This window comes from Ursus americanus, chromosome 16 (genome assembly GCF_024610735.1).
Source record: "Ursus americanus isolate L20-20 chromosome 16, mUrsAme1.1.p, whole genome shotgun sequence".
NCBI classification, from domain to species: Eukaryota; Metazoa; Chordata; class Mammalia; order Carnivora; family Ursidae; genus Ursus; species Ursus americanus.
Genome location: NC_142142.1, coordinates 11,037,436 through 11,049,126, shown reverse-complemented (window position 1 = coordinate 11,049,126; position 11,691 = coordinate 11,037,436). Strand labels below are relative to the sequence as shown.

The following is an 11,691-nucleotide window of genomic DNA, read 5'->3' as shown; positions in this document are numbered from 1 at the left end:
CGTTAATTTTACATATACCACTCTTCACTCTAAGAAGTATTTGAAGCCACTGACCTACCCTCCTAAGCAGACACTATTCTGTTTCTCTACTCTAAACCTGAGTAAATTTTATCCCAGGAATCCAACTGAAATATGGTTGAAATATGAAAAGACAATTGTGTCACTTCTCTTGATCTGGCTCCACAAAAGGCAGCTTCATCACTTCTAATGATTAGTGTCAAGGTTTAAAATTTACCCAGAATCAATTAATCAATCTCTTTACTAAATCAGAAATATTTCTGCATCTTTTCCAAACCAAAGATTCTACAACCCAAACTAGGGCTTAAGACTCAAAATGTCCACTGATTCTTCATACTTAGCGTACACAAAAGCCCTTGTTAGTGGATAATGGAATAATGATAATGATGATGATGATGATGGTAGTTAACAGCAACTAAGCAATTTTTCTATGTCAGGCACTGTTCTAAACATTTTCTATGTATTAAGTCAGAATTTCCTCAATAATCCTATGAAATTGGTAATATTATCATCTCTATTTTGTGGATGGAGAAACTGAGTCACTGAGAGGTTAAATAACTTCCCTAAGGTCACACAGCCGCTGAATGTTTCCTTCAACAAGCATACATCATACTACTGACATTTGTTCCACACCACAAGTAGAAAGCATAAAATTTTTCAAAAGGATTTTATGTCTAACGTTTGCCTTTGATTTATACTAATTGGGCACTGTTGTCTAATTACTACCAAATTTCCCTGAATGGAACAAATAAATTCTTTACAACTTGAAAAGGATTTACATTCATTTCAGAAAGGAATTTCTGGGAGTTGATGAATCTAGTTGGGTTACTAGGAGAAACAGGCTGTTTAACCAGTCCTACCTAAAACAAGGGAAAAAAGAGCTCCTAAAACCCCAATTAATTCCATAAATTTATCATATAATCTCAAATTGACACTAGTTCTGAAACACAGAATGGTATAAACAAGAAAAGAGAAACAGAAATGTGCTATGGCTCATTGTCAAAGGAAAAAATCCTAAAAGCTATTTAGAATTTTCTTGGCTTACTCTTATTTTGCTATCATTTTATTAGAACATCACCAGTAAATTGCTAGGTGATCGTTTACACACAAATAAAGTGCTGTCTACACTTACCTGGTGCATTGTTTAAATGGTGGCAGAAATTATGGAAGATTAATAATTTGAAACACATGAATATTCGCTATTGAAAAGAGAGAATTTGCAGTGCAAAAGACACAACTGCAACTTTTAAAAAAAGATCTGTAAATCTTCCAAATTTCTACTCATGCAAACATGCTCAAACTTTTTTTAAGTAAGTGAAAAATTATGTTAGAATTAGATCAAAAATTCCTATTTGCTTAGTAATGAGGGTGTAAATATGCATTAGTTGCACAAATCATCTAAACTGAATTTTACAGATTTTTGTAAACATCTTACTCCAGGGCTTCCCTGGAGTACCTAAATTTCAATGTAAGGATCACTTCTCTACTGAAATTAAGGATGGCAAGGGAGGTTGAAACCTTGCTCCAGCCCCTTTCCTGAGAAATCTAACAGGATACTAATGAAACTACCTCGGTCCCCACATCCTTTGGTATGCAAGGCACTGGCAAAAAAACCCCTCTACCCTCGTATAGAAACTCACACAGTATCCTATGAATGTTTAGCTTATGGGGAAGGAGTTCGAGAGAACAATAATTGCAGATAGCCACTTTCTTTGAACGATAGAGAAAATGCTGGTAAGAGTGGCACAATTAAAAACTCCGAAGCCCCTTGACATTCCAGGCTTTAATATTATAATATTCTGACATGTTTCAAAAAAACTGAATTCCAGTATCAAACTTAATAAATGGTCTGGTGCCAAATAATAAACACGTGTTATGCTTCAGGCCATAAGCAAGGCTTTTCTTTGATCCCAGACACCCTGCTCCTTTTGTCTCCACCTCCTTTGTGCTCAATCTTCTCGGCTTTCTCTTCACCTTTCAACCACATTCCTTCTGGCCTAAGCTGCGATTTTGAGTGGGGGAGGGAAGGGAGAGGAGAAAGGGAATGTAGTCCGTTCAGATGCATTCCTCCTTGGCTCCAGTTGCTTTTTTCGGGCTCAGAGTATGAAGCCATCCTACAGATAATCTTTGGACTTAGGTTCTGTTGCTACTTCTGAGGAAAAGAGGGCAGAGGAGATGTAGGGAATAAGGGATCTACGCCTTCCTCACCATTCCACACTCACCAACCCCTGGGCTCAACAAGTAAAATATGACACCTACTCAAACTAAAACCACAGCATAAAATATTAAAAACAGGAGTACAGAGAGACCTAAGAAGCTTTTAAAATTATATGCTGAAGTAAACTTCTCAGAAAATTAAATTCATGTATTAAAGAAATCAGAAAGGAGAGAAAAAAGGAAACACAGGCAGATAAAAGCCAACTCTCAATTATCCATGCTAATAGAGAGAGGAGGGAAAGGGAGAGGTCAAACAGATTAAAGAAATCCACATAATATCCAAAAATACTTTGGCAAATACTTGTAAATTCATCCACCAAACCATTTCCAGGACAACTAACAAGGAGTTAAATGACTAATTAAAATTTTCACCTCCTCTCCCTTCCCACCCTCTGACTAGAGGTACTCCCAAGCAGCAAAATGGCTAAAGGGTGGGCAGTATTAGGAGGGGGAGGAGGGGAAGAGAAGGAAAAGCAGAGGGCACTGTTAATTCGTAAATGGGAACACGTGCCCCTGAATAATTGAGAGCTTCAATTTTGAAATAATAACAAGAAAAAGCCTGAAATAATAATAACCTATTTGCATACCTGTAACTTGGTCTTTCACCCAAATATAAGGATAAATTCATTCTTTAAAGGGGAAAAAAGGAAAAGGAGACTAAATAAATGTTATCCTTTAAGTATGAAACTGATGCATCAACTTACAACTAATTGCCCCACAATATTTTTCCAATGCTTTTAAGGCACTAACTTTGTCTCTAAGTGCCTCTGAATGTAAGCTATTGTTTACTACTTTATTACCTAGCACACAAGTTTCCTATTACCTTCTCAAATTAGAATCTAGATTCAGTTATTATTTTTAGAGCATCCCAATTCAAAAGTTTAAAACAAATTGAAGGAACACATTAATATTTGAATGTTTCAACCATGTTGGCCTGACAACTATATACTTAACATCTCTAGTGGAAAAATTCCAAACTTCTGCAGTGCATACACACCCACCACTGAAAAAATCTCAAAATCCAGATACCTCAACTTTCAAACTATGCAATGAAAAAGGTAGCACCCCATTTTATAAGTTAAGTAAAATGAGGAACAGCGAAGCACAACATGAAGCTATGGATCTACAGGGTCAATTCAAATACTGCCAATTGGTTTAAACACACTATCACATTATGGAAGTGCACTGAATTTTTTCCTTTAGTTTTATTTCACGTTAAAACATAAAAATAAAAAATGAGTTATACTGTAGTATATCTTATTTTTAATGAAATGTGCCTGTCATCTTGCATTAACATTTAAGGATAATTTCTGTTCCTTTCTATTCTTTAGGAGGCACTATCTCCATAAGTACTCTACTAATGTTTGATCCCTGCCCTTAGTCCTCCACCACCCTCCACCCCATCTGTCAAATAGTTACAACGATCTGGAAACAATTTGATAAGAATCCTTTATAATTTTATTTTGTTGGCTTTTTTAAAGTAAATTAAGATACGTTATATTCATATTTCTTAAAACCAGAACATATATTCTTACTATCTTTTTTCTGAATCTCAAAATACATGAAATATTAGTCAGTTAAAAAAATTTATAATGCCTATTTATAAAGTAATATATATACCAAATACCATTACAAAGAACCTCTAAGGGGCTGTCAGATACTACTTCATTACTGAACTTTGCTTTAAGTAAGTGAATCATCTGCTAAACTGTGGTGGCCTTTTATGCAGAGATCACACGGTAACGGGATTTGACCTGAGTACTTAAAGCTTGCCTAACCAAATGCAAAAACATAACCAACTGAATAAACAGTTAACACCTCTATGGTCAGGATCCCTGAGTATAGAAATATTACTATTAAGATAAAAGACTCAGGAACCTGCTATACAATAGGAAGACTGTTTCAAAACTACGTTATACTACGTCATAAAAAATCAGGGGTTGTATGACTAATGGCTTACTTATGTGCAATTGTTGTTAACCGTTCATCGTTTACTGCTCTCCGAACTTCAGCACGGTGGCGCTCTGTTGAGATGCTATGAAAAAAAATAGCCATTATAGAACTCTGCCAAGCAGGCAGCTCTTTTCTATACTTTTATTAATGTTTAAGTCAACATTTTGCTTGGGGAAGTGGGAGGACAAGATTGATTTGTGAAAAGATATAGACGGGGCCTAAAATATATCTTCAGATGCTTTAATTAAAATCACAGAAAAGGGTTCATAGTGATTCTATAACTGCAGAAAGAATTAGTTGCAAATTAGAAATCACAGGATGACAAATCAGCTTCATATCAACTCATTACTTCCAAAACTCAGAAATGTCAGACCATGTTCAAGATTAGCAGAGGTTCCTGTTATCTAAATATGCAAGCAGCCACTGTATGACCCCTAATCGTGGTTACTAAGAGGATTTTGGCACTTAGAAGAAAGTCTTCCAAAGTCCTTTCTAAAGCTTAAGAGTCTATAATTTTATGTTCAGTGAATATAATAAAGAAACAAAAGTGGCAAGATAATCTGTTTCCTGTGGCTATATGCTGTGAAATTTGACACCAGGACATTACTCCCTTATTACTCAACACTTCAGCTGTATGTCTTCTACCTTACACTATGTTACCTTTACAGTAAAAATGTGCTTATGTTGATCCTGATTAAGTATACGTAAAGTTAATACTAAACAAGTGGAAAAAGGCTACACCCATTCCATTCGTAAATATTCAATAAAATGAATAACCACTCTTCAAATTGTAATCTTTACTGCTTAAGCTAAATCTATATCACAGACTAAAATAGTTAAGGGGCTGGAAAGCAGATTTACGAGGAAACAGAAACAGCAAACAAAAAAAATATGTAAGTCGTTACATATGAGGACAATAAGATTAAGGATTTGACTTAATATTAATGTCAACCAAATACAGGAAAAGACTCTTCCCTATTTTCATTTTAAAAAAAGGATACGACAAAATGGTTTTAAATGTTGAAAGGAAACCTCCGTTAAAACAACATTTTCTGAGAAAGCTCAAGATGTCAGAATGGATCAAGACAAGGTATCAAAGAATTCCATTCATTAGAATTTTTTAACAGATTCAAGTGCCACTCTAGCAGGAAACTGAGGGGATAAACTGTCTACAGGGCTATGACTATATAAAATCCACCCATTTCTATAAATTAAGACAACAACTTCCTAGTATCTCCTTCTTTCCTCCCAACAAATGCAACTGGGCCACTCCAAGTCTTCAGATCTTGTTGCTACCAGCTCCTTTCCTTCATCCATGTCAAAAATACCTCCCCTTCCCAGTTGACCCTAATCTAAAATAACCTGCCTTATACCCTTTCTGATTACAGAATAAATGATAAATTACATAACTTACTGTAACAAAGCACACAACTGGGATGAGACATCTAAGTACCGACAACTTGAACACCTCTGTCTTCAACTTGAGAATGAAAAGTATTAAAACCCCTCAAAATGAAATTTCTAGAGTCATATCTCACAAACTTTTATGATAATTTACCTAAGAACTTTTGAGAGTTCTCCAAGAAGATCTTTCTTTTCCTTGGTGAGATCCCCCTGTGCCCGAAGTGCACTGATAACTCCAGCATATGCCTCCAATTCTAGAAGAAGAAAATTATTTTATCAAGATAGGCCTTCAATATTTTAATACTGTGGCTACATATAGTGAAACTTAGGGCAAAAAACCTAGAAATCAATAAAAAAAATCAATACACAAAATTTTAAAAGTTCCTCTCAAAAATTTTATCGAAGAGCATTGATTAAAATGTGGCTTAAATAATTGTATATCTTTTTTTTTTTTTTATTGCTTCACCGAAGTCACGTGTACAAAATGTTTAGGGAGAAAAATCTAATGGTAAATATTTTATCTCACACATTATCACTGAAGAACATTTAACTCAGATGCCACCAACAATTGGGAAAAGGCTCCAAATGATACAAGGCTGATAAAAGAAATTTTTAGCTCTACTGACAGGTACCTACAATGACCAATCCTTGAAATACAATTCCTTAGCCCTGCCTAGAATTCAAATTACATTCTACCTCCCTCCGGGGGTTGATAATAGCATGAGTACTGCACAATAGAAAAACTCCTAGAACAAGAGTCAAATGACCAGATTCTGGCTCCAGCACTCCCACTACTAGTTGTGTGACGCTGGGCAAGTTCTTTCTCACCCTTGAACCTCAATTTCTTTATCTAGAAGAGACATCAAAGGTATCTTCCAGATCTAAGATCCTCTGCATCTACCATCGAAATGACTAAGACCGGTTAGGAAGCATGAGTTGCTCTTATAGCAACTAGGATACAATATATTGAACCCTAACACCAGACAGTTTCATTTCACTATCATCCCACAGCAATAACCATTATGAAATGAAACTGTCAGTCTCCAATACTGTTTAAGATATAAAAGCAAAATGTCCTCACTGGCTCCCCATGAACCATGCCTGACTCCCAGCGCACTCCTTGGGAATTGTACTACTTCATATAGTCCCTCCCCACACTGACTTTGGGCTTAGCATGTGATTTGCCTTGGCCAGTGGAACATCAGCATACATGATGCAAACAGAACCTTACTACCATTTGCCCGCAGGGCCTTGCTCTCTTGAAACCTTGAGATAACCAAGCTGTGAAGAAGCCCCAGATCAAAGGCCACAGGGAGAGAGACCCAGCCATCTGAGCTGAGCCCAGAAAAGCAGCTAAGCCACCAGGGGAATACAGCCACATGACAGAGCTCAGGCAAAACCAGCAACCACAGAATCAAAAGAAATAATAAAATAGCTGTCTTAAGCCATTAACACTATGAGACAGGTATATCTGAGCAAAAATGGGAAATAAGTATCCAAGATATAGTTATCTTCTTAGTCAATTCAGGTTGCTACTAGAATTTGGTATTTCCCAAGGCCTGACACACAAATAATGAAGGTATACATATCTGCATCCTAGGTAGTACACCAATACTGAACTTAGTAGCCTCATTCAGTTCATGTTATTCACAGTTCTGAGAGTCAAAAAAGAGTGAGCTGACTAATATATTAAACAGAAATGTCTGATCCAAGGGGCGCTCGGGTGGCTCAGTCAGTTGGGCATCTGCCTTTGGTTCGGGTGGTGATCCCAGGGTGCTGGGATCGAGGCCCCACATCGCATCCCTGCATCCCATTAGGCTCCCTGCTCAGAAGGAAGTCTTGCTTCCCCCTCTCCCTCTGTCCCTCCACCCAGCTCCAAAGAAAGGTCTGATCCAACTGAATTATCCCATGTGTAAACATCTTGCATATTCAATCTATGTTGAATACTATGTAGATGTTCCATGGGTCTCTCTGGAAGGACAAAGCTTTCCTGCTCTGAATAGTAAAGGAAATACTTAGTACCAAGAAACATATATTTCAGCTTTTATCAGGACCCAAAGTAGAGTTCAGAAAGGCCTTGAGGATAACCAACTAAGAAATCACTATACTAAAGGTTTGTGCCTCATTTATGGAATATTTTATTCAATAAATCAGTACTGAGTCCTATTATACATACCAGATAGTATGCTAAATCCTGCCTGCAAGTAGTTAACTCTAGAATAAAGCTACAGTGAAACAAGTCATCAGACAATGATGATACAGTTTATAATACAGTGGTAAAAGCATACAGAAGAAACACATCATCCAGCCTAGAAGCGTAAGTTTTAATCAGAAAGACAAGTGTGCTCTAAGCAAGCAGGAGGGAAAAAAATGCAAATATGCAAAAGGAATACAGTAAAAGAGCAAATAATATCTCATATAGATATTGAACTTCCAGTAACAGTCAGTGACTATTTTCAGAGTTTTACTTTAGGGAAAGTAAAAATGTCTGTACTCGGATAGTCACTAATTCAAACCAAACTTAACTGCAATTGCACATTACTACTAATACAAGGTACCATGAAGAATATTTATATGAACAAAACAAAGTCCCTATCCTCAAGGTAATTAAAATCCAAGAAGAGACACATATACAAAGAATAGAAAAGGATAAAAATGGAAAAGTAGTTTGGGGCCAGACTAAGCCTCTAATTCCAGGCTAAAAAGTTCTTATTTGCTAGGACTCAGTAGTTGACTGAATGTGGAAGGAACAGCAGAAGGAAAGGAACCAGATTTTGTAGTTTGCAAGATATTTAGGAGAAGGGCAATACCATAAAAAGAAATGGAGAGGTCAGAGAGAGAAAATGGCATGAGGAAAAAGAAAAAGAAGTACACTTTTGGCTATGCAATTTATAGTGATCAAGAAACTACTTCAAAAAAAGTGAAATTAACCAAAGAAATGGGGCAATGGTTTTTGACATTTCAAGTCTCATTCCAAGTCTAACTAAAAAGTCATGGACAAATGTACGAGGTGGTAACCTCACACAAAACTGGAACTCAGACCACAGTTAAGGGTCACACAATCTGAGGCACTTCGTCCATTCTCCAGAAATTCACTCAGTGTAAAGAACCTCTTTACTAGCTTCCCAAACTTCCTTGACATTTGATTTCCATTGTGATGGGTATCCTCAGATCCTGACAAATATCAAACTTAGTTGAATTTCTGGTATTTTTGGTGCCGTTCTACTGTAGTGCTAACTCTAATGACACATAAATATAGTAAGAGATATGTGCAAACACCACGGAAAACAAAAAGATTTGCCAAACCACTTGATAAAGTCCTCAACATTCCATTTAAACAAATCACCCATTCGATTATACTATAGTCCGTGAAGCCCCATGTTGGAGTTGTAACTCAGGAATGGTTTTTTAAAAATAAGGCCAGGGAAAGGCAGGATAAGAGGAGGGAAGCATTTATCTATCACTGGTATGTTCAGTATATTATTAAAAAAATTCTCGATCCCAGAGTTTTTATATTTAAGTAAAATTTAAATGTTTAGCATTTTACGTTATTTATAACTATTTTTAAAAGAACAAACTTAATTCTTAAAATATTTTAAGTTAATTCTTAAATACAGTACTTTCTCTAAACTTTGGACCTAGAGCTAGTGTTTGAAGGCAATTCAAAAGTTTCATTGTTATGATAATGAGCCAACGGGTGGGGAGGAAGTCTTTCTGCAAATCACTATCGAGGCTCACCTCCCAAAGTGAAGGGTCATTGAAGATGACATTACTCTGCAGGAAGGCTGTTTTCTTTTGTATAGAAACAGCTCTCCAGCAACATTACCCACACAGCTCTGGCTAAAGTTAAGGATAAATTTAGACTTAAAGGTTACCATTTTTATATTTAAACATAATCTCTTGACTCAAGGCCCCAAAAGCCCAGAAACTCTAATCCAATCTACTGTAGTTGGGATCTGTTCATCTGCAATTATTTTAGCTATGAAATAAACACCAGTCCAATTTTATAAATGGTAGCTAAGAAGCTATGGCAATTGCATGCAAGTGTGTAGAAAATCAACCTTGAATTAGTACTAAAAGTTTGGATATAAGGTTGAAGGAAAAAAATGATAATGGGATGACTGCCCAAAAAAGCTCTCTAAACATGCTAAAATACAATGCTAAGAAATAGTTTATAAAATAAGAGTAATCCTCCCAGTAGCCTGACCTGAAGGGAAATAGAAAGGGTAAATATTACTAGCAGACAGGACCAGGGCAGCTATGATTCAGATTTACACAAAAGAATTCCCAACAAAGATTTCCTTTGAAGATTCACCTGCAAATAAATAAATTAATGTCTGAAAGCAACTGCTCTAAAACGCTATACCCTCAGATGTCAGCACTGTGTAGGCCCCTTTTATATACAATTAATCCACATAACTTACGAGGCAGATATTATTATGCCTCTTTTACAAAAGTGTCAACAGATTTAAAGAGATTATATAAACTGTCCTTATCTTGTGGGTCATTAGTGACAAGACCAAGACCCCAGGTCCCTCTGAATTCAAGGCCCACACTTACCCCCTCAAACTCATAGATTAAACAATTAATTCATATCCACTTACAAAGCATTTAATGTTTTTTTCATTTACTGAGCACCCACTATGAGCTAGTCTGGGACTGCAGTGGTAAAGAAAACAACAAGGTCGTTCTTGGACCTTAGAGTCTAAAGTATTAGTTCTCAACCAAGGATCCTCATTTGAATCACAGAATATAAAAAATGACTTGAGTAAGTCTTTTATTTTTCCAAGAATAGTACAAAACTATTACCATTCCAAATGCATAAAAAGAAGTTAGTTCATTACACACAATGGATTAGGCTTATTAGCATTAGTGCTTAATTCTCTCCCTAAAATGCTAGTTGAGAAAGGCTGCTCTAAAGGAAAAGAAGCTTAAAATAATTAATTATAAACATAAAGCGTGTTTTATTACTGATAGTAAACATAACTTAGGAAAGTCAGCATAGCTAACATTTACTTAGAATTCAGAAACAGTTTATAATTCACACATACATTCATGAAGGTTAAAAATATGCTAAAGTAAGACTGGAATCATATTCCCTGGGTTACAATCCTGACTCCATGACTTAACTATCAGCACCACCTTGGGTTCTAAGCTTCAGTTTTGTCATCTGTAATATGGAAACACACACACACACACACACACACAAATACCCACCTTTCCCAATGAGTGAGGATTAAATAAGATATTGAACGTAAAGAACTCAGAATAGCCCAGTACCCCTCAAGAACTCTTAGCTACTATTTTTATTATTATGGTCCATGCACCTACTAGGTACAAAGCACTATGCTAGGCACTGGGGAAATAACAATGAGTAAGATGAAAAGTATACCTCCAAAGAATTTCTAATGCAGCATGAGACATGACATCCAGGCAAACAGCCATGACAAAAACAGAAAGGGAAAAGTATCATAGAAGGCATAAACATCAAAAATGAAAATCGTACCCAATTTTCTAAGAATCCTTTTGCATTCATCCCTGCTGAGATCCAAAAGGGTTGGCCACACAACAGGCATTGCTGCTTCTTTTTGGTAGCCCCAAAGAGCTTGTCTTCCCTACCAAAACAAAATGAAACAAAAATCAAGTCACCAAAGTGAAGTCAAAAGGCCACTTACCTGGAGATCTACACACTAAGAAGTAAAACCAGTAAGAACATCTCACAATCCTATTTCACCACCACACTTTTCAACTTCTGATAAATGAAGAACGAAACAACCATTCCGCAGCTTATTATTCCCGCAGAGGACAGTGGGAAGAGCACAGGCTTTAGAGTCAGACACCTCCAGTTTCTAGTTCCAGCTTTCAACTCACTGACTGGGTGATCCTGGGTAAAGCGGACTATCTGAGCAAAAGTTTTCCACATCTGTAAAACAGAGGTACTATCATCCAATTTGTCATAAGGATTAAAGAACAGTATGTGAAGTTATGATAGTGGCTGGCGTGTTGTTCAATCAATAGGGGCTACTACCTGTGTAACCCTGCGCAGGCTACCTGATTTGCATCGGCTTTCTCACTTCTGAGTTATAAAAGATAAAATAT

At 36.4% G+C, this 11,691-nt stretch overlaps 1 protein-coding gene across 10 annotated transcripts in view; it reads right to left on the bottom strand.

Moving 5' to 3' along the window:
• The window catches only part of EMSY (EMSY transcriptional repressor, BRCA2 interacting), a 97,534-nt gene that overhangs the window by 84,457 nt on the left and 1,386 nt on the right, over positions 1-11,691 (bottom strand). For 7 of the 10 annotated variants that reach the window (XM_045816150.2, XM_045816159.2, XM_045816153.2 and 4 more), the window contains exons 2-5: positions 11,099-11,207; positions 5,747-5,846; positions 4,196-4,270; positions 2,823-2,864 (exon numbers count right to left, since the gene is read on the bottom strand). In XM_045816150.2, the coding sequence (XP_045672106.1) occupies positions 2,823-2,864; positions 4,196-4,270; positions 5,747-5,846; positions 11,099-11,168 (287 nt within the window). In that variant the 5' untranslated portion in view covers positions 11,169-11,207. The remainder of the gene's footprint in view (positions 1-2,822; positions 2,865-4,195; positions 4,271-5,746; positions 5,847-11,098; positions 11,208-11,691) is intronic. The other 3 variants (XM_045816152.2, XM_045816154.2, XM_087868173.1) reach the window with 2 other exon arrangements.